General features: G+C 31.8%; 7 protein-coding genes across 7 annotated transcripts; 4 read left to right on the forward strand and 3 right to left on the reverse strand.

Annotated features, from left to right (window-relative positions):
- Positions 1-364: 364 nt before the first annotated feature.
- On the forward strand, positions 365-1,840 carry BN7_5542 (putative inorganic polyphosphate/ATP-NAD kinase; the record flags this gene model as incomplete). Its single annotated transcript, XM_011273896.1, has 1 exon — positions 365-1,840. One exon carries the CDS (start codon positions 365-367, stop codon positions 1,838-1,840), a length of 1,476 nt encoding a protein of 491 aa, XP_011272198.1.
- Positions 1,841-2,105: 265 nt separating this feature from the next.
- Positions 2,106-3,884, reverse strand: AGP7 (General amino acid permease; the record flags this gene model as incomplete). Its single annotated transcript, XM_011273897.1, has 1 exon — positions 2,106-3,884. One exon carries the CDS (start codon positions 3,882-3,884, stop codon positions 2,106-2,108), a length of 1,779 nt encoding a protein of 592 aa, XP_011272199.1.
- Positions 3,885-4,855: 971 nt separating this feature from the next.
- On the forward strand, positions 4,856-6,790 carry DED1 (DEAD-box ATP-dependent RNA helicase DED1; the record flags this gene model as incomplete). The annotated part of the gene is made up of 1 exon (XM_011273898.1): positions 4,856-6,790. One exon carries the CDS (start codon positions 4,856-4,858, stop codon positions 6,788-6,790), a length of 1,935 nt encoding a protein of 644 aa, XP_011272200.1.
- A 5,317-nt stretch (positions 6,791-12,107) lies between these two features.
- BN7_5545 (uncharacterized protein) lies at positions 12,108-13,019 on the forward strand (the record flags this gene model as incomplete). Its single annotated transcript, XM_011273899.1, has 1 exon — positions 12,108-13,019. One exon carries the CDS (start codon positions 12,108-12,110, stop codon positions 13,017-13,019), a length of 912 nt encoding a protein of 303 aa, XP_011272201.1.
- Positions 13,020-13,989: 970 nt separating this feature from the next.
- On the reverse strand, positions 13,990-14,706 carry GLC8 (PP1-complex regulatory subunit GLC8; the record flags this gene model as incomplete). Its single annotated transcript, XM_011273900.1, has 1 exon — positions 13,990-14,706. One exon carries the CDS (start codon positions 14,704-14,706, stop codon positions 13,990-13,992), a length of 717 nt encoding a protein of 238 aa, XP_011272202.1.
- Positions 14,707-16,155: 1,449 nt separating this feature from the next.
- Positions 16,156-22,317, forward strand: FAS1 (tetrafunctional fatty acid synthase subunit FAS1; the record flags this gene model as incomplete). The annotated part of the gene is made up of 1 exon (XM_011273901.1): positions 16,156-22,317. The coding sequence occupies one exon, from the start codon at positions 16,156-16,158 to the stop codon at positions 22,315-22,317; it is 6,162 nt and encodes a 2,053-aa protein (XP_011272203.1).
- Positions 22,318-22,631: 314 nt separating this feature from the next.
- BER1 (Ber1p) lies at positions 22,632-23,402 on the reverse strand (the record flags this gene model as incomplete). Its single annotated transcript, XM_011273902.1, has 1 exon — positions 22,632-23,402. The coding sequence occupies one exon, from the start codon at positions 23,400-23,402 to the stop codon at positions 22,632-22,634; it is 771 nt and encodes a 256-aa protein (XP_011272204.1).
- Positions 23,403-23,592: the final 190 nt, after the last annotated feature.

Here is a 23,592-nt window from a genome sequence, read left to right on the forward strand (position 1 = left end):
ATCTCTGCAGCTCTAAACTCTTGATCAAAAATGAAAACCCATTGGCTTATTAATACAAAAATTAGAAAATGATTGATATAATTAACATCCAATATCCCGTTATTCATAATCTAATCAAGTACTTGATATAATTCTCAATTTAATCAAGATCTTCAAATAAAGCGCTAAATATATTTTGATTAATAAAATTGTGGGTGAGCGAAAACCGTTGGAAGCAAAAAAAACCCATACACTCTCAATTTTTGATAACCAAAACAATCTCATTAACAACAACTTCATGAACATTATTAATATAGAAGAAGAAGCTGACTTAAACATTCACTAGAAATTGATCAAATTAGAACCCATATAGAAGAACCAGGAAATGCATGGACCAATACAGGCTAAACAAAAGAGTCACTCACAAGTCCCAACAAAAAAGGATCTTGAAATGACAAATGGTGAAGATACCAAAACGCTGCTTAAAAGAATTTCAAACAGTTCCAATGACCTAAAGCAAAACAGATCTCATCAGAATTTATCAGAACAAGCACATAATGTACGATTACTCCAAAAGAATTTATCGAAAACCACAGTTAAATTAGATGCTAAAAATGTATTAATAGTGACGAAGGCAAGAGATAATTCATTAGTTTATTTAACAAGAGAAATGGCCGAATGGTTATTGATTAATTATAAAAATTTAAATGTTTATGTTGATTATCATTTAGAAAGATCAAGAAGATTCAATCCACAAAGTCTGATTAGAGATATTCCAAGAGCAAAGACAGCGCTTAAATATTGGGATAAACGATTTATTAATGAAAATTCAGAATTAATAGATTTAGTAATCACTTTAGGAGGTGATGGTACTGTTCTTTATACTTCATCATTATTTCAAAGAAGTGTTCCACCTGTGATGTCTTTCAGTTTAGGCTCATTAGGATTTTTAACAACTTTCCAATATGAAGAATTCAGAGAAACTTTGAAAATTGTATTAGAAAAGGGAATTAGAACAAATCTTCGAATGAGATTATCATGTCGTGTTCATAAATCAGATGGATCTTTAGTATGTGAACAACAGGCTTTAAATGAAGTCACAATAGATAGAGGTCCTTCACCTTTTGTATCAATGTTGGAATTATTTGGTGATGGGAATTTATTAACTGTGGCACAAGCTGATGGGTTAATTATCGCTACACCAACTGGTTCAACTGCTTATTCATTATCCGCTGGCGGGTCTTTAGTTCATCCAAATGTTTCAGCTATTTCTGTTACTCCAATTTGTCCTCATACTTTATCATTTAGACCAATTTTATTACCTGATAGTATGGTACTGAAAGTTAGAGTTCCTAAAAGAAGTCGCTCCACAGCTTGGGCTGCATTTGATGGTAGATCAAGAGTTGAATTACAAAAAGGAGATTATGTTTCTATTTCTGCTTCACCATTTTCAATGCCAACTGTAATGTCATCACCAACTGAATATTTTGATAGTGTAAGTCGTACATTAAATTGGAATATTAGAGAACAACAAAAATCATTTGTTCATTTATTATCAACAAAAAATAAAAAAAATTATGAAGTTAATCAATTATCAAAACCAAAATTTAAATTAAATATGGATTCTGACTCCGAAAATTCTGAATCTGAACAAAATGAAAGTGAAGAACAATTTGAAGCTGGTCATGAATCTCCTGATGATATTGATGATAATGATTTATCAACTTATTATATGCCTCCTCCTGGTCAAGGTATTGATACTCCACCAGTTATAAAATCTCATGCTGCTACCCCAACTTTAAGTCCAAGATTTAAAGGTTTAGATGTATCAGCGTTAACACTTGATAAATTTAAAAAATAAAAGTTCACAATTTAATTTAACGAGATCCATGCCCTTCGAACATAACAATTTATATAAGAATAAAGATATATTATAAATAATTATATACTCTACAACAATTAATATAATTAATGCTTAATTTCAAAAAAACTATTCATGTTTATTAATCATTATCATCTAAATCATCTATAAAATCATCATTGTAAATCATCATTAAAAAAGTAGTTTTATCATTAGTAGCTCTATATTATGTAATCCGCTATTATTGTAATCAAGTAATTATGATTCAACACCAAAAGTTCAAAATTCTTTTATATAATGGCCCTTGTTTTAATTTATCATCAAGTTCTTGTTTTTCTTGTCCTAAAACATCTGCTTGGAAAATTGTACGATCAGAAACTAAATCAATATCTTCAGCTTTAATGTATAATTTCCAATTACCAGAATAAATTTTATGACCAACGTAAAGACTTAAAAATGAAAATAATCCAAGATAATTTTGAAAAAATGAATTTGCACTTGGTTTACCATCATTATGGAATGGGAATAATGAAACCCAAAAATGCGAAACCAATACAAAAACCATTAAAATCAAAGCAACAAGTGAACCCCAATAACCAGTCATTGAAACATAACTCAATTCATTGACATTTAAACCTTGTACATGCATAGCTGATCTGAATCTCAAATGACTCAAGGTAATTAAACCCCATGTGAAAATAGTTGACAAACCGGAAAGTGATAATAACCAAGTGAAAATCATTTCTTGATCTTCATAAGCAGCAATAAAACTGAAAAGACCAAAAATCAAAGGAATCAACATAGCTCTTAATGGTCTATCTTGTTTATCAACATAATCAAACCATTTAGGAGCAAAACCTTGTTGTGCCAATGAGTAGAATGTACGAGCTGATGTGAACAAAGCAGAATTACCAACAGATAGAACGGCAATTAAAATAACAGCATTAATAATATGTGGAATAACAGTGACACCTGCAGATTCAATAGCAATGACATATGGTGATACTGGAGCACCATCATTATGACCTGAACCCATTAATCTATCAGAATTATAAGGAACTAATAAACCAACGATGAAAATTGAAAGGAAATAAAAAATCAAAAGTCTATAAAAGACTTGTTTAATAGCGGTTGGAATGGCCTTTCTTGGATTAGAAAATGAACTTGCACTCATAACAGCAAATTCAGTACCACCTAGTGAGAAAGTTGAAGTAACAAAACACGCACAAACACCTTTAAATCCATTAGCAAAAGGACCAGGATCTTGAAAGTATTTAGCGCCAATATATCCTAAATTACCAGCTACACCAGTATCAATTAAGAGACCCAAAATAATAAATCCCGAAATCATTAAAACTTTGGCTAAATTGAACCAAAATTCAGCTTCAGCATAACCTTTAGCACCAAAAAAATTGATCAAGATAACAAAGACTAAAAGGATAGCCACAAAAATATCTGGATTAATAGTCTTATTCCAGAAACGAATAGTCATACTGGCTGTGACCATTTCCAATGGTAAGACAGTAAGCCAATTTAATGCATAATTCCAAGCAATTGCAAACCCCAAAGATGGATCAACTAATTTAGCAGCATAAGCATTGAAACCACCAGTCAATGAAGAATAAGAAACAGCCAATTCACCCGCAGCTGACATAGTTGCGAATAACATAACACCAATGATTCCATATGCAATTAATAATCCACCTGGTCCACCAAGAGATAATGCACGACCATTACCAACCAACAAACCAGTACCTAAACCACCAGCCATTGCAATCAATGCAACATGACGAGAAGACATACCCGGTGCTTTCTTCTTCTTGGTTGAAGGATCTTGTGCTTCTAAATCATCTGAATCATCTTGTACCTCTTCCTTTCTTTGGAAACTGTCTTTGAATCTTTGCCATTTGGTAAGTTGAGTTTGACTCATATCGCCTTTTTCAATTGTTGCAACATTGGTGAGACTGTTAGTAACTTTAGTAATATCTTTTCCAGGTGATGAACGATCACTATCAGTGTCATTAGTTGAAGACGGTGAAGCCATATTATATTATATTCTCTTTTACTTTTATGTTTCTATAGCTTATATTTATAATTTATAATGTTAATCACTCGTGACAAGTATTGTAATAAATCTGTAGAAAGTGTTATATGTTAAATAGATGAAGAATCAATATGAAAAAAATCCAGAAGAATGTTAAGTCAAGGAAACTCCTTTTATAAGTTTCCCAAATCATCGAGCCCTGTTTATTTTCTGTTTGATTGAGGCTTATTAAGAGATATTTTTTGATCGAAAGAAAAAAGTTCTCATTGTTAATCTTTGGAAAAGCACGCTATGAAAAGCCGTTCAGAAAAGTATTTGTCTTTGTGATTTGTGATTATATGAGAAGAAAACGTTTTGAGGTTAACATTACCGGGCAATTTGAACAGAAAATGGATCCTAGATGCACTTTTTGGTTCGAGTCAAAGCTCTTGTAGGTTCTTTTTCCAAGTTAACAGCGTCATAGATAGAGAAATTAAAATGTGTAACCGCTGGGTGACATTGGCTTCTATAGCGCTTTGAATAGCACCTTTAGCTACCAGTTTGTATTGTAGAGCACTAGCATATTCTTGTTTTTACCCTATAGAGCACCGATATATTGAACATCATTAGATTTGTGAACCTCATTCATGGTATTGTGGATTTAGACGCTGTTAATCAAAGTTAATAGATTCAGGATTCATGATGATCAACTCATTCAAATTGGTTGTAATCATCTATAAATGGTACTGACCACACAATCGCTTAGTCAGTAATTGGTAATACTCAGGTGATGCGTCACGTGGACAAAACTTACCCTTTCGGACGCGTCGTTCAGTGGCGAAAAATGCGAAAATTTTTTTTATAGCTTGTCCTGAAAAAGAAAAAAAAATAGACATCATCTCTAAAGAAACGCTGATATAAAAGCAAAGCGAAAGAACGAGACACTTGATCTCTTTATAAATAATTGAATTAACAAGATTATATTAAACAACATGTCAAATATTGAAGACAGTTTCCAAAACATGAACATTAACGGCGGTGCTAACGCTGGCCGTGGTGGAAAGAAAGGTTATGTTCCTCCTCATGCTCGTCGTCAACAACAAGATGGCGGCGCTTCACCAGCAAGAAACTTTGATAACTCATACTCAAATGGCGGTGGTTACGGCGGTGGCTACAATAATGGTGGTTTCAACAGAGGCTACTCTAGCGGTGGTGCTTTCGGTGGTTACAATAACAGAAGAGGTGGCCGTGGTGGTTTCAATCGTAATGGTGGATCTGGCGGTCGTTTCCAAAGTGCTGATCAAGGTAGATTTGTTGATGGTAAACATGTTCCAGGTCAAGCCAATGCAAACGTAGAGATTGAATTATTCGGTGCTGCTGATGATCCAAAATTCCAATCCTCAGGTATCAACTTTGACAATTATGATGATATTCCAGTTGAAGCTTCAGGTGATGGTGTTCCAGAACCAATTGATTCATTTACTGCTCCTCCATTAGAAGAATTATTACTGGAAAACATTAAAAAGGCTCGTTTCACTAAACCAACCCCAGTCCAAAAATACTCTGTTCCAATCGTTGCTGCTGGTCGTGATTTAATGGCTTGTGCTCAAACTGGTTCAGGTAAAACTGGTGGTTTCCTTTTCCCAATTTTATCAGAATCATTTTTAAATGGTCCATCTGAAGTTCCTGAACCAACTACTCAATTTTCAAGAAGAAAAGCTTATCCAACTGCTTTAGTTTTAGCTCCAACCAGAGAATTAGTTTCTCAAATTTATGATGAAGCTAAAAAATTCACATACAGATCATGGGTCCGCCCAACCGTTGTTTACGGTGGTTCTGATATTAGAAGTCAAATCCAAGATATCCAAAGAGGTTGTGATTTATTAGTTGCTACTCCAGGTCGTTTGAACGATTTATTAGAACGTGGTGTTATTTCATTAAGAAACATCAAATATTTAGTTTTAGATGAAGCTGATAGAATGTTAGATATGGGTTTCGAACCACAAATCAGACACATTGTCCAAGAATGTGATATGCCACCAGTTGAAGAACGTCAAACTCTTATGTTTTCAGCTACTTTCCCAACTGATATTCAAATGTTGGCTCGTGATTTCTTGAAAGATTATATTTTCTTATCTGTTGGTAAAGTTGGATCAACTTCAGAAAACATTACACAAAAAGTCTTATACGTTGAAGATGACGAAAAAAGATCAGTTTTATTAGATATTTTATCTGCTGATGAAAATGGTTTAACTTTAATTTTCGTTGAAACCAAGAGAATGGCTGATGCATTATCAGATTTCTTAATCAACACCAATTTCCCAGCTACTTCTATTCACGGTGATCGTACTCAAAATGAACGTGAACGTGCTTTAGAATACTTCAGAAGTGGTAAAGCTCCAATCTTAGTTGCTACAGCTGTTGCTGCAAGAGGTTTAGATATTCCAAACGTTACTCATGTTATCAACTATGATTTACCAACTGATATTGATGATTATGTTCATCGTATTGGTCGTACCGGTCGTGCTGGTAACACAGGTGTTGCTACTGCTTTCTTAAACAGAGGTAACAAAAACGTTGTCAAAGATTTGATTGATATCTTATCTGAAGCTAACCAAGAAGTCCCACAATTCTTAAACACTATTGCCAGAGAATCTTCAGGTGGTCGTGGTGGTCGTGGTGGCCGTGGTGGTCGTAACAACAACACCAGAGATTTCCGTCGTCAACCAGGATTTAACAATGGTGGTGGTTCATTCGGTGGTTACGGTGGTGGCTACAACAATGGTGGTGCTTCATATGGTAACTCATTCGGCGGTGCTTACGGTAACCAATCTACTCGTGGTGCTGGTGGTGCTGGTGGTGCTTTCTCATCTTACCAATCATCAAGTTATGGTAACCCATCTTCATCAGCTAACAGTTGGTGGTAAGCTTATTCAAGCTCTTTTCAAAGGGTTTGAATCCTCATTATTTGTTTTTATTTGGTTTTAGTTATTTGATTTTATAAGTGTTTTTCATGGTGTCATGCGCAGTCAAAATGTCTCAATCGCTTTTTTAGGATTAGTTTATCATATTTGGGATCCATCATTATGTGATTATCATTATATGATTCACAAGGAGGTCTTTTATATCGAGAGAGAATGAATTGAATTTTGAATATTAATATAACGTTGTTATATTTCATTAATTTATATATATTTGAGTTTTTTTCAGTTCATTTTCCGTTGTTAATTAATTTTTTTGTTGTTTTAGAATTGAAGTTTCTTGGGTTTTGCATTGATTTTATTTTGGTTATTCAAAAGTTATTATATTATTAATTAATTCAAAACGTGGGAAATTTGTTAGGTCGATAATTTTTATTATCATGTGTTCATAATAGAAAAAGACATGAATTGAATTTTTGTATTTTCAATCATGATCATTATATATTCATGTTTTGTTCTTGTTGGGTGTTTTTTGTTGAAGGGTTATTGTATAAACAGAATGTTGAGTTTGTACATTAAGAAAAGGTAGAACAAAAAAATTATTATATAGAAGAGCTGTTTATTTGTTATTTGTATTTTTAGGGTTTAGACATTGGGATATTGTGCATTACATATAGTATAAAATATATTAAGTATCATATTTGAATCTTTATAAGTAGTATATCATTGATAAGATAACCACTGTAACATTAGTATATTGATCTGGCGTTTGTGCGAGTTGAGGTATCCAATATTTCGGTAGCGGTTATAAGGGAGCTTTCAACAATCGATTAATATTTTAAATTTTAACCACTTTTGCTTAAAGTGACACACACCACACCTATATTTATTATTCATAATCACGCAGCAATATATTAGCTCCTATTTCATATGCAATGATGGTAATATGGTGATATATTATCTTTAATCTGGTATAGTTCGTAAATCTCTTATCGTACTACTTCTCTAGCTATTCGAAGACTTATTATCATTGTAACAAGAACCAAGTACTTTCAAGTATATTCGCTACAATTTTCTACCGAGCTATCGATTTAACATTAAACAATATCTAAGTTGTAGACAACTTACCTTTGAACTTTAAATTCTAAACTTAATGACGATGATCTAGTGTGAGACATAAATTAAGATTGTAAATCCCTTTTCTTACAGAAGCCAGATTGCGATTAATGTAAATCTTTTGAACTAGTGAATTGTAATGGGTACCTCAAAAGTCCATAAGATTAAGTCTGGTTGGGAAAGCTTATTACTTGAACTTTAAATGAAATGTATGTTGATTCCAGACCTCCTAAACAATAGTAGTATATGTATTGATAATGGAAGCACTGGTTTATATGAAGCTTATTGATAAAGTTAAGAGTACATACACCAATGTACCTTCAATCAGTTAGTATAGCTGATAAAGCATCAGTACGTCGTCTTTATTAATTCTCCCGTCTCCAGATTCAGATAGCAGGTCCTTCTGAAACAGACAATTCAAGAGTTCGTGAATTAAATATATCGGGAAGCTGAATAATTGACCAGTTCCTTTAACCTTCTTTTTTAAGCAAGACCTCTTAAAGAAAGTTCATTAACATTGACAACTTATATTTGCATCTGCTTCATATATCCACTGATGCATCGCTGCAACTATAAAGTATGGTTAATTGAGGAGTACTGAAACTAAATCTAGAGAGTTGAATCTTACCGGTAAAATAGCTGGTTGATCAAGATAGTTTATAAGCAGGATAACAAAGTTGTGTAGTAGTAATATTAAAAAGGCCGTAATTACGTCAAAAGCAACTTGTTTGAAACCTGTGAATTACATCTACAGACAAAGGGCTTGGTCGCTAGGTTCAGATTAAGGTTATAGCTGGTGATTTTATTATAGTAGATTTAGTTAAGCATATTCTAGATCATATGAATAATATATGTGATGATGGTTCATAATTCCCAATATTATTTAGTACTTGCCAGCGCTAATTAATTTATAATATTCATCCGGTGGAACAGCTTTATATATTGACTACTTATGCATATGAATTCTTTAATATAAAGATTTTCGATAGACGAACAAGCTTTATCGAATAGCTCAACTAGATGAATGCGTTGAGGTACAAGAACTTTAAACTTAAAATTAGTACTGTTTAATTAGCTGCTTAAAAATAAGTTGGATTAGCCGAAGCATTATCAATGTAACGGCTCGAGTTAAATTGGCTTGGTGATCCTCAATCGGCAAGAGTTATGATCGTGGAGCTTGAAATAAATTCATATTGTAGCTGATCATGTTATAGAAATTGATCTTGGAAATGGAGCGCTAGGTAGATTAGTTTAATAAAAGGTTCTGGAATCTAGGACATTATACGTCTGATTGAATTGGGGCAATCTAACTTAGTATATACCTTAGTTCAAACTTCAGAATTATATAAAACACAAAAGATGTACCTATATACCTACTTTTGTATGGTCATATGTTCATATCCTAGATCATAGCGTAGTCTTGTCAACTAAAAATTAATTTGAATTTTGAAACGGCTGGGTAGAATAATGAAAGGCTGGGCCATCTAGAGATGAGTCTGTAAGTATCAGTAGTGGGTATAGATGGAAGACATAACTTCAGCTTAATGACCCTGCGATTGAAGTAAACTGATGTATTTCGATGTGACAGGAACCTTTGGTTATAAAGACTTAAACCAAACGGACACCTCCGAATGTATCAAAATATTTTATAGGCATGGAAGTAGGAGGAGGAATTTGATTATCATGAAAGATGCACGGAAGGATTATTAACCTTCATTTTAATATTGTATGAATATGTATGACTTCTTATATTTTTGAAAGAGGTTTCAAGTTTCAACGTTTCAATGCAAAATTAGTGAATAGCGATTACTTCAGCTTTGAAAGAGAGCTTAGAAATCGGAAACACTTTACATCGAGTAGCATAGCTCTGCGAATTTAATGAAGTAAAGCTCCAACGCTGAACCGAAGCTACTAACTTCTAAGCCTGTTGATTTCAATTTTCAAGCATGGCTCAAATATCAGGCGCCAGATAGCAGCTGACATTCAATTTTAAAAGCCAATCATTATGTAGTAACTGTGAAATATTGATTATAGCTAGGCGTATAGCAATACTGCCCTCAGGTAACAGGTGTATCTTGGACAAAGAGAAGTTTTCGGATCAGGATATGGAAAGATCAATATTGTAAAATATGGCATTGACGTTCTAGAAGCTGGTTCATCTTTAAAACAAACCAGAAATTATCTACAAGTCCAAGACACAATAAAATCTTTCCAAAATGAGTTGATAGAGTATAGTAAAGGAGTCAGAATGTTATAATTCGATTCAGAGTATCTGGTACAGTTGATTAGGCTTCGATTAGCCGTTTACAGATGAGATCAAAACTAAATGTTAAATATATGTAACGTGTCAAACAACCCAAACAATAGGATTACTCAATATGGAGTTTTTTAGCTTCAAAGTTTCGAACGTCACCATATTAAATAATCCATGCTGTTCTTTAGCTAGTTAAAAAGTTCTTCTCCAAACGGTCTCCAAATTATTTAAAGCACCGTGCACTAAAAATTTGGTACGTAGAAATGAATCACGTACGTGTACCTCTCATGTGTCATGGGCTCGTAAATGCTTGCTATACCGAAAGTTGCAGAAGTAATCCAGCAGCCTATAGTTAACAAAGAACTAAATTTACAACTGTACGTTTGCTAGACAGACCAGACTGGAGACCGACGTATAAAGCCCAAGTGGAAGACATCACGTCAAAACTTCTTCGTGTCGGTAGGCTGATAATAGATAGACTCTATACTAGTAGATTCAAGCTAGTTTTTATACGAAGTCTATTGAATTGCACTTCCAAGTTTGAATGGGGAAGATGTTACCATAAATACCGTCAGACACAATTTTCCGGAATACGATGAATCACGATTCACTACATAACTTGTAGATGTTAACCAGCTACATATGATGTGATTTATATATACTACACCGTACAAATTCGAAGTCAATTTTGAATTATATTAATGGTTATTCCTCATGGAAAGCAAGATTGGTCTAGAGCTTTAAATTAAACTTTACCAGCCAGAGTAGAGCTGCCGTTGAATGGCAATAGCTTAATTATATGAAAAAAGGCTTTCGACGGGATTAATTGACACATTTAGAATATCTCCAACCAAACCATCATATATATAAAAGTTGAAATTACTATCTGAGAGATCCGTTCCTTCCTTGATTGATTCGAATTTTACCGTATAACCTAATTGATCTTGCCAATTAAATATCAATCGAGGCGTAAATACAGTCGAATCTTACCATATATATATTCAATCCAGCTGCAAAGTTTACTATACATCGAAAGATATGTCAAGTGAAGCATCTCAATCTCATCTAGTAGCTGAGGGGAATATGATGATATTAGTTTATTCAATCTTATCAAAATTCAGATAAGCTACGTTAGTAAGTGACATATACATGATTCTTTTCCGTGTTGTACGCGTACCACTTGAACAATTTAGTAAATTCAGTGCATTAAAAAGATTAACTTTTAATTAAACCAACTTACAAGTTACTAGAATAAGAAGTCGTGCTAGTACTTGAAGGTACCAATAGTAAGAATATTATATATCATGGTGTGATACTTGGGTTACGCCCAGGTTACTCTATGAACCCATAAAACAATCTCTAATTTGCTAAATTCATCTTTGACTCAAATATCTGGGACATTTTGACATGATCTAGTTCTACACATAAATTTGAATTCATCTATAGAACCAAACATAAATTCAGTCTAGAGTGTAATTTATGTAAGTTTTGATGATTTGATGTACTTTTTAACGATAGTTAAAGTTTTCATGCACAAATGATCTGCTTCCCGAAAATTTTAGAGTTTTCTGCATTCGTCTGCGCTTAAAGTGGAATAAAGTTTGAAGTTGATACTCCAACAGGAAAAAGAATTGTTTAGATATTTGCGGTGCAGTCAAAAATTATCAAGAGAATAAGTAGTATAAGCTTTTAAAAAGGTTTTTCTCCATCAAGTTGTATAAAATGTTTAAAATATCCTCTTTTGAAAAGCATAATTTAGAGTTGATGATCTCAAGAAATTATTATAAACTTCACTGCATATACTTTATCGCTCTATCAAAGCTATTCCAAGTCTAGAGTTATACAGCTTCAACCATAGATCATTAGTGTATCGAAAGCTGCTAAACTATATTATCATTTATTTATTCATTCAAAAAAAAAACAGCAGTATCATTTACATAGTATAGATCAAATATGAATTACCATCATGATTCATTTCAAGCATCACCAAAATCTTCAATCACTTATGATGAATCATTTCAAATATTAAAATCAAGAAACATGAGAAAACCAACAATTCAAAATGAAGATATTGTTCAACAATTGGAGAATTTTAGATTTCCAAAAGCATATAGCATTACACCAAAGCTGATTACAACTCCATGTAAAGAAAAAGAGGAAGAAGAGGTAGAAGATATTATTCCAATTTCACCAACTCATATTTCAACTGAAGGATTTAGAAGAATATCTAGTGGTTCAATGATGAGTAATTCAAATCAAATTCCAACTGGTCAAAGATTAAGAAGATATTCACATAGAAGATCAGAAGCTGTTAGTGGTGCATCAAGTGATGATTCATTATTTAGTAACTTGTGTTCAACTTCAAAGACATTAACTCGTGATACAAGTATTCATTCAAATAATTCAGTTAGTATAACTCCAACAAAGTTGGAATTTGAAGACATAAGTATAAGTAGAAAATCATCATTTAGAGGTAATTTGAAAACATCCACAGTTGGTACCAAACAACCAATTATTGATTTAGATGTTGCTTCCAAACCATTACAACCTCGCTTAGGTTCACCACTCCCTATTCAAGCATTCCCTCAATATCATGGTGAAGTTGTTGAATTTAATTTCCAAGATGAGAATTTTATATCTGAAGAAGAGGAAGAAGAAGAAGAAGTTGAAACTAAAGAAGATAGTCAAAATCAAGATCAAGATCAAAATCAAGTTCAAGATGAAGATGAATCTAAAGAAGATGATCATTTAAGCCTTTTTGAATTTTTAAAAGAAAGTATTAGTGAATCAAGTCAAAATGGGACTGAAAATTATAATCCTTTCCAACATATTCATTTAACTAGAAGTTGGTGGGCTAGTAGTTGAATATCTCATGGTTATGTGTCAAAAGATTAGGATCATGAATTCACAATACTTTAGGTTAAACGGTGGAGCATGGGATTTACAAGCCCGCCTGTCCATAGCGAATGAAAATTTAGCTCCGGGCTCAAGAATATTTTTTTTTAGGCTGACCGTTCATGGCTCCGATGTCCGGGATTTAGTATAGATTTTTGAGAATAAAGTCAAGATTTTATGAAGGTGTCATTTTGTGATCATTAAATGTTTTGAAATTGTGGTGTTTGTTGATTTGATATATAAGGATCTAATTGTGTCACATTTTTTGCTTCTTTGATTTCCTTGTTGTTACTATTCTATATATGGTTATGCTTTGACCATTATGTTTCAAGATTATATATTAGAACACAGACTTGAACAATATGAAGTTCCAACTATTTTAAATACTCAAAGTTTTGATCAAATTATTCCAAAAAGTTTTATAAATCAATTTAGTGTTGATGATTTATTGAGTAAAGAAAAATTGATTGAAAATTGTAAAGATCATCATAACTTAGTTAATACAGCCTCAAAACAATTTCATAATGAATTTCCAAGAAAACAAAGTAATAATGATTTACAATATCATAATGAAGATGTTACTTTAAAGTTTATTGTTGATTGGTTTTTAAATGATAAGAAATGATTGGAAATGTTGGTTGTTATATTTAATGTTCTATATATTTAAATTTATTTGGTTTTAATAATGGTTGTTTTATTTATAGGTTGGTGTTTTGGTTTTTCATAGTTGTTAGCATATATATAAAGATTAAAATTGTAATCAATTTTAGTTGATACATAATACATAAAGTTACAATAGACTTTTAAAAACTTTTTTCAAATTGTTGTAGTAAAAAATAAATTTCAAAAAAACCTATACTATATGGGTAATAAAACTTTCATACCTCATTATATAATGTAATAAACTAGTAATGTATAAGCAACTGGTGGGTTTTATTTATCATTCATCATCTTCATCGTCATCAATATCTGATGGTTTTGTAGGTACATGTTCTTTTTGATAATGTTGTTTTCTTAATTCAGCAAATGATTTCTTAGGTTTTGGTTCATCCTCATCATCTTCATCATCATTATTTGGTAAGTCAGCATCTTCATCAACATCTTTTGTAAAAGCAGGAATATGTTCATGATGATAGTGTTTTTTTCTTAATTCATCAAATGATGTTTTTGGTTTTGTTTCTTCTTCTTCATCTTGTTCTTGTTCTTGTTTTTCTGGATTTATTTTAACATCAAATTTTTGATCCAATTCATCAACTTTTATTTCAGGTTCACCTAATTTAAAATCATTTAAATCATCTATTTCATCATCATCTTGATAATATTCATTTAATTCAGGTTGAGTTGCTTTTTGGAAAGGAGTTTTAGGTTCATCAATAGTTTGACCTAAATTTTCAATAATTTGTTTTTGAATAACTTCATTATCTTTTAAATTTTGAGCATTCCATTTCAGTTTATCTTTTTCATCATCAGTTAATTGATTTATTTTATTTGGATCAATATTACCTTGAGAATTTAAAATTTCTGGATTTATATTATTTTTTAATAATGCATTTAATTTTGTATTTTGAAGTACTTGATTTCTAAATTCTTGAGCTGATTCAGGAACTTTTGAAATTTGTTGATCTTTATCAATTTTATTCTTTAATATACCGCCCATGATGTGAATTTATTAAGTTAATTAGTGTTATAATTGATTATGTGCTTGTCAGGTTTCCAACAATCTATTGTTTAAATTGATCAACTCCATACTTTGAATTTTGCCATCAAAATCAAATATCCATAAATTCGCGACTCGCGACTAGTCGCGAAGAGTCACAAAAATTGACAGTGACAGGGCATCGTCTACATAACCATTACCCTTTATGGCGAATTTATGCAATTTTTGTAAAATTGCAACGAATTTAGATTATTTTTTCTCTTTCGGGTAAATGTGATACCAATTTAATGCCAATTTGCGTAAATTAATCTTGATGTGCCGTTAAAAATTAAAAATCAACGATATGCTGACTAAGATTTCAATTTCATTTAATCTCAACAAACAAGGGATTCAACAAGCATATGACAAGATGACAAGGTACAAAGATTAGCATAGAACACGGGTATTAAATTATTGAATGAGATATATTAGTACGTGTTAGATTGTAGATTACGAATAGATCTGAAATTTGATGAATAACCAGGGTTGTATTACACTTATTTGTGTTCGTCTATTCTATAACCACTGCACAATCTACATTCTGTGTTTTTCATAGATTCTCTTGTTGACATATCCAGGAACCATTAAAATTAAACAAGTGATACACAATACACAATATACACAATATACACAACAACAATAACAATAACTAGCACAACAACTAGCACAACACCAACCACACTGTACATTAATAAGTCATCTACTCTTCAAATTCCCAGTGTATTATAGTTTGTATTTCTGTATTTTAGTACGCGTAGTCCAACCACGGTACACACCACACCATACAAATCCCAACGCCCAACATTTTGTTGGCATTGGCTGAAAAAATAAATGCGTTTGTTAAGCTCAGATTAATTTGGGCAGATGAGTTGAGACAAAAAAAGTTCCAACCGCCAACAAACAAACAAAAAATTTAATTTATATACTTGACAAGTACCCAATTGAATTACCTTTTAACTAATTTCTTTAAAGGTATCATACTTTATAACCCAATTGATATCCGTGATAATTGAACAGATAGAACACTAGCTACTTATACACCACACCACACTGCTAGTTATCTACAAATCATATTATTACTTGTGTTATTTGCAATCAAATTTGGTTTTATTTCATTTTACCCGCTGAAGAAGTTATACAATATCCCATTTGGTTATTAGCTTATTGAATTGAATTGATTTCATCCTTTGGCTTTATATTCAACTACATTTATATCAGATCAATCCTTTTTGCCGCTTCATATCAAGTTATATCTGGTTATATTTTTTTTGATTTTTGATTTTGGAACAAGACTATACATACAGTATTGAACAAGACAAGAAAGAAATCACCATATCTAATACATTATAATCTTAATAGACTAATATCAATCTCATTCATACATATCATAAGGAGAATTCACATAAAATTATGTCTGGTACTTATACTCCAAATCCAAATAATTCATCTTTAAGACCTTTGATTTTATCTCATGGTTCAATTGAATTGAATTTATTAATCCCAACAAATTTATTATTTGCTGCTTCTCAATTAAAAGAACAATTTGAAAAACAATTACCTGAATTAACTGAAGGTTATGCTGGTGAAGATGAACCTGCTTCTCCAACTGAATTATTAGCTAGATTCTTGGGTTATGTTTCTGATTTAGTTGATCCAAATGCTTCAGGTCAATTTGATCAAGTTTTATTATTAGCTCTTTCAGAATTTGAAACTAGATTTTTAAATGGTCATGATATTCATACTTTAGCTTCAAATTTAGTTAAAGATGAAACTTATCCAACAACTTTAGAAAAGGCTAAATTAGTTGTTAAAAATTATTTTAATGCTAGAATTGTTGCTAAAAAACCATTCAAAAAGAATGATTCTGCTTTATTCAGATCTGTTTTAAATAATGAAGCTAAAGTTGTTGCAATTTTTGGTGGTCAAGGTAATACTGATGATTATTTTGAAGAATTAAGAGATTTATACAACATTTATAATGGTTTAGTTTCAGATGTTATTAAAGCTGCTGCTGATAAATTAAATCAATTGGTTAGATCAACTAATGATACCGAAAGAATTTATACTCAAGGTTTAGATTTAATTAACTGGTTAGAACATCCTGAAAATACTCCATCAACTGAATATTTATTATCTATTCCAGTTTCTTGTCCTTTGATTTGTGTTATTCAATTGGCTCATTATGCTGTTACCGCAAGAGTTTTAGGTTATCATCCAGGTGAATTAAGAGATTTATTATCTGGTGCAACTGGTCATTCTCAAGGTTTAACTACCGCTTTAGCTATTGCTGAATCTAATTCATGGGAATCATTCTTTACTGCTTTGAATAAATCTGTTACATTTTTATTCTTTATTGGTGTTCGTTGTTATCAAGTTTATCCAAATACTGCATTACCACCATCAATTTTACAAGATTCTGATGAAAATGGTGAAGGTGCTCCATATCCAATGTTATCAGTTCGTGATTTATCAAAAGATCAAGTTCAAAACTATGTTGATCAAACTAATGCTCATTTACCAAAAGAAAAACATATTGCAATTTCTTTAGTTAATGGTGCAAGAAATTTAGTTGTTAGTGGTCCACCTCAATCTTTATATGGTTTAAACTTAACTTTAAGAAAAGCTAAAGCTCCATCTGGCTTAGATCAAGCTAGAATTCCTCATTCTGAAAGAAAATTGAAATTTTCAAACAGATTTTTACCAATTACTTCACCATTCCATTCTCATTTATTAAAAGATGCAGCTGAATTAGTTCATCAAGATGTTACAAATGAAGGTTTAGAATTTAAACAATCAGATTTGAAACTTCCAGTTTATGATACTTTTGATGGTTCAGATTTACGTCAATTCCAAGGTTCAATTATCGATAGATTATCTTTATTAATTACCACTTTACCAGTTAATTGGGAAACTGCAACTCAATTTGAAGCTACTCATATCTTAGATTTTGGTCCAGGTGGTGCTTCAGGTCTTGGTGTTTTAACTCATCGTAACAAAGATGGTACAGGTGTTCGTGTTATCATTGCTGGTGTCTTGGATAATAATCCAGATGATGAATATGGTTTTAAACAAGAATTATTTGATTTAAATGATAATGTTAAATATGCACCAGATTGGTTAACTGAATATCAACCAAAATTAGTTAAAACTGAAGCTGGTAAAGTTTATGTTGATACTAAATTTTCAAGATTATTGGGTAAAGCTCCAATTTTAGTTCCAGGTATGACACCAACTACTGTTCATCCAGATTTTGTTGCTTCAACTTTAAATGCTGGTTATCATATTGAAATTGCCGGTGGTGGTTATTTCGATCCAAAAACTTTCCAAAATGCTTTACAAAGAGTTGTTGATCAAGTTCAACCAGGTACTGGTATTGGTATTAATTTAATTTATGTTAATCCAAGAATGTTACAATGGGGTATTCCTTTAATTAAATCTTTAAGAGAAAAAGGTTTCCCAATCCAATCATTAACCATTGGTGCTGGTGTTCCATCATTAGAAGTTGCTACTGAATATATTGAAGAATTAGGTTTAACTCATTTAGGTTTAAAACCAGGTTCAGTTGATTCAATTTCTCAAGCTATTGCTATTGCTAAAGCTCATCCAACTTTCCCAATTGTTTTACAATGGACCGGTGGTAGAGGTGGTGGTCATCATTCATTTGAAGATTTCCATCAACCAATCTTACAAATGTATTCTAGAATCAGAAGATCACCAAATATTTCTTTAATTGCTGGTTCAGGTTTTGGTAGTGCTGAAGATACTTATCCATACTTAACTGGTGAATGGTCAACTAAATTCAACTACCCACCAATGCCATTTGACGGTGTCTTGACTGGTTCAAGAGTTATGGTTGCCAAAGAAGCTAAAACTTCACCAGCTGCTAAACAAGCTATTGCTGATGCTCCAGGTGTTCCAGATTCAAAATGGGAACAAACTTATAAAAAACCAACTGGTGGTATCATTACTGTTAGATCAGAAATGGGTGAACCAATCCATAAATTGGCTACTAGAGGTGTTTTATTATGGCAAGAAATGGATAATACCATCTTTAACTTACCAAAGAATAAATTACAAGATGCTTTGGATAAAAAGAAGGATTATATTATCTCTAAATTAAATGCTGATTATCAAAAACCATGGTTCCCAACTATTGATGGTAAAGTTTATGATTTACATGATTTAACTTATGAACAAATTGCTAAAAGATTAGTTGAATTATTATATGTTAGAGGTTCAAAGAGATGGATTGATGTTTCATTAAGAAACTTTGTTGGTTCATTCTTACGTCGTGTTGAAGAACGTTTTGCTACTAAACAAACTACTTCAGTCTTATCATCATTCAATGAATTAAACCAACCAGATGCTGCTGTTGAATCTGTTTTCACTGCTTATCCAGATGCTAAAACTCAATTGATTAACCAACAAGATGTTGATTACTTCTTATTATTATGTCAAAACCCAGCTCAAAAACCAGTTCCATTTGTTCCAGTCTTGGATCAAAGATTTGAAGTTTTCTTCAAAAAAGATTCCTTATGGCAATCAGAAGATTTAGAAGCTGTTGTTGGTCAAGATGTTCAAAGAACTTGTATCTTACATGGTCCAGTTGCTGCTCAATTTACCAATAAAGTTGATGAACCAGTTGGTGAAATTTTAGATAACATTCATGAAGGTCATATTGCTAAATTATTGAAAGATCAATATAAAGGTGATGCTTCTAAAATTCCAGTTGTTCAATACTTTGGTGGTGAAGAACCAGTTGATGTCAAATTTGATAAAGTTGAATCTGGTAATAAAATCATTTATCAAGCAACTGAATCTACTGATGCTGCTACTTGGTTTAAATTATTAGCTGGTAACACTCGTTCATGGAGACATGCTTTCTTATCAACTCATCGTGTTGTTCAAGGTTCTGATTTTGTTTTAAACCCAGCTAGAAAAGTTTTAGCTCCAGCTAAAGGTCTTGTTGTTGAAATTGAAAATGCTAATGATCCATCAAAAACTATTTTAACTGCTTCTGAACCAGTTCAAGGTGTTTTGAAACCAACTGTTGTCTTAAAAGCTATCAACAAAGATACTATTGAATTATCATTAGTTGAACACAGAAATGTTCAAAATTCTGCTGTTTCATTACCATTATTATACAAATTTAACCCACAAGATGGTTTTGCTCCAATTTTGGAACTTACTGAAGATAGAAATGAACGTATTAAAGAATTCTATTGGAAATTATGGTACACTGAACCATTCAATTTGGATATTGATTTACATAAACCAATTGTTGAACAACCAGTTACTATTACTGGTCAAGCTATTGCTGAATTCACTCATGCTATTGGTAACAAAAATGAAGATTTCGTTTCTAGACCAGGTAGAAAAACTTTAGCTCCAATGGATTTCGCTATTGTTGTTGGTTGGAAAGCTATTATTAAAGCTATCTTCCCAAAGAAAGTTGATGGTGATTTATTAAGATTGGTCCATATGTCTAATGGTTACAAAATGATTCCAGGTGCTTCTCCATTAGCTAAAGATGATGTTGTTTCAACTACTGCTGAAATTAAATCTGTTTTGAATCAAGATTCTGGTAAACTTGTTGAAGTTGTTGGTACTATTCACAGAGATGGTAAACCAGTTATGGAAGTTTTATCATCATTCTTATACCGTGGTGATTATAGTGATTTTGAAAACACTTTCTCTAAAGTTACTGAAGCTCCATTCCAATTACATATTAAATCTGCTAAAGATAATGCTGTTTTAAGATCAAAAGAATGGTTTAACTTAGAAAAAGATTTCAACTTGATTAACCAAACATTAACTTTTGAAATTGAAACTGAAGTTACTTACAAAAACAAGACTGTTTACAACTCAGTTAAATCAAATGGTAAAGTTTTATTAGAATTACCAACTAAAGAAATCATTCAAGTTGGTACTGTTGAATATGAAGCTGGTCAATCTCATGGTAACCCAGTTATTGATTATTTGACAAGAAATGGTTCAGCTATTGAACAAAAAGTCAAATTCGAAAACAACATTCCAATTGCTACTATTGAATCTCGTGCTCCAGGTACTAATGAACCATATGCTGTTGTTTCTGGTGATTACAACCCAATTCACGTTTCTCGTGTCTTCTCCAAATATGCCAACTTACCAGGTACTATTACTCATGGTATGTACTCAAGTGCTTCTGTTAGAGCTTTAGTTGAAAGTTGGGCTGCTGATTCTGTTTCTGCTAGAGTTCGTGCTTTCAATGTTCAATTTGCTGGTATGGTTTTACCAAATGATACTTTAACTACTCGTTTGGAACATGTTGGTATGATTAATGGTCGTAAGATTATTAAAGTTGAAACTAGAAATGAAGAAGATTTACCTGTTTTAATTGGTGAAGCTGAAATTGAGCAACCAGTTTCTACATTTGTTTTCACTGGTCAAGGTTCTCAAGAACAAGGTATGGGTATGGACTTGTACGAAAAATCTGATGTTGCTCGTAATGTCTGGGACAGAGCTGACAACCATTTCTTGAATACTTATGGTTTCTCAATTATTGATATTGTTAAGAACAATCCAGAAGAATTAACTGTTCATTTTGGTGGTGAAAAAGGTAGAGCTATCAAGAAGAATTATACCCAAATGACTTTTGAAACCATTGTTGATGGTAAAATTGTCTCAGAAAAAATCTTCAAGAGTATTGATGAAAAGACAACTTCATTCAAATTCCAAAACCCAGGTGGTTTAATTTCTGCTACACAATTCACTCAACCTGCTTTAACCTTGATGGAAAAAGCTTCATTTGAAGATTTGAAAGCTAAAGGTTTGATTCCAGCTGATTGTATTTTCGCTGGTCACTCTTTAGGTGAATATGCTTCATTAGCATCATTAGCTGAAGTTATGTCAATTGAATCATTAGTTGAAATTGTTTTCTACAGAGGTATGACTATGCAAGTTGCTGTTCCAAGAGATTCCTTAGGTAGATCAAACTATGGTATGATTGCTGTTAACCCAAGTAGAGTTTCAGGTACCTTCACTCAAGATGCTTTGAAATTTGTTGTTGATCGTGTTGGTAAACAAACTACATGGTTAGTTGAAATTGTCAATTACAATGTTGAAAATCAACAATATGTTGCTGCAGGTGATTTACGTGCTTTAGATACTTTAGGTAACGTTTTGAACTTTATTAAATTACAAAAAATTGATATTGTTAAATTACAAGAACAATTATCATTAGAAAAAGTTGAAGAACATTTGAATGAAATCATTGATGAAGTTTCCAAAAAATCTACTGCTAAAGCACAACCAATTGATTTAGAAAGAGGTTTTGCTACAATTCCATTACGTGGTATCTCAGTTCCATTCCATTCTTCATACTTAAGAAATGGTGTCAAACCATTCAAAGCCTTCTTAGAAAAGAACATTTTGAAAGAAAATGTTAAGACTGATAGATTAATCGGTAAATATATTCCAAACTTGACTGCTAAACCATTTGAAGTTACTAAAGAATACTTCCAAGATGTTTATGAATTAACCAAATCTGACAAGATCAAAGAAGTCTTAGATAACTGGGACAAATATCAATAAAATCCAAATTGATTGATATTATATTAGTGTGGTGTTAATATAATTGATTCATTGGTATTTTAGTCATTATTAATCTTTGTTTTTGTTCAATTTTTGGGAGTTTTGGGATTTTTTAACTTATTTCTCTTTGTGTTTTTATTTATAGTGGATTAATTTTTTATCTTCCACTTATTTGTTATTGCTTTAAACTACTCTTAATAATATTTAGAATTATAATAATTTACAAATAAACATTCGTAAAAATTAATATCATATTTTGTTGTAGATTCCCTACTATATTACAATTAACATGTATGGTAGATATATTCAAATGATTATAATATGCTATGGAATGCTAAGTCAGTGAATGAATTGGCCCATTGACCATTTTCAAACTCTTTAAATGATATGATATCTATGCTTGAAAAATATGATTCAACTTTAGAATTATCTATGGTTGGTTCTATAAATTTGTTCTTTTGCTTTCTAGTTTTTTTCTTAACCACAGCTTCAAAACCATCATTATTAGATTCATTTTTATTAATAGTTATTAAACTTGATAATTTAGATAACAGTGGATATTTAACAAATAACTCTGATTTGGTAAGACGATCTGTATGTGTAAGAATATTATTTGCTAATAAAAGTTTTGGATTATTGGTTGATATGATATGATTTGTTAAGTTTAGTGGAGCATGAGGTAAAAAGAACAGTACATCATTTGGATTTAGAGAATCATAAGATTCTGATATTTCATAATTCCATGATTCAAATACAGCTTTGTCTAATTTTGAAAAAACTGGGTCATAAATTGAGATATTTTTGGAATCTATATTAAATTTTGAAGCTAATGATTGTAATAATGATAATTGATATAATGCTGGTTCTTCTTGACTTGGTGATCCTAAAGCAACACATCGTATCTTTGTAAATTTATGAGGATGTAGCGATTGAATAATTTCTTCATATAATTGCGATTCAAGTACAATTTGCTTCTTTTTTTCTAAACTTTCTTTTAATGTTGATTGATTAGATTCATTGGTGATTTCTGGATCTAATATTCCATTAACACCTCTCCTCGTTTTTACCTTGACAAATTCTGTCATTCTTTATGAAGGTGTGAGATAATTAGTAGCTATGCCAGAGAACAGAGCAGCACAATCCAAGGTTCAATATAGAGTATGGTATCACTCATTTGACAGCTTACTCTATTGAAACTAACCAGTTTGATCCAGCCAAATTTTTATTCGATATTTGGTTTCCACACTACCCATCGGCTTAGTACTATACTAATAG

The sequence above is a fragment of the Wickerhamomyces ciferrii genome, contig 00219 (assembly GCF_000313485.1).
Source record: "Wickerhamomyces ciferrii WGS project CAIF00000000 data, strain NRRL Y-1031 F-60-10, contig 00219, whole genome shotgun sequence".
Taxonomy (NCBI): domain Eukaryota; kingdom Fungi; phylum Ascomycota; class Saccharomycetes; order Phaffomycetales; family Wickerhamomycetaceae; genus Hansenula; species Hansenula ciferrii.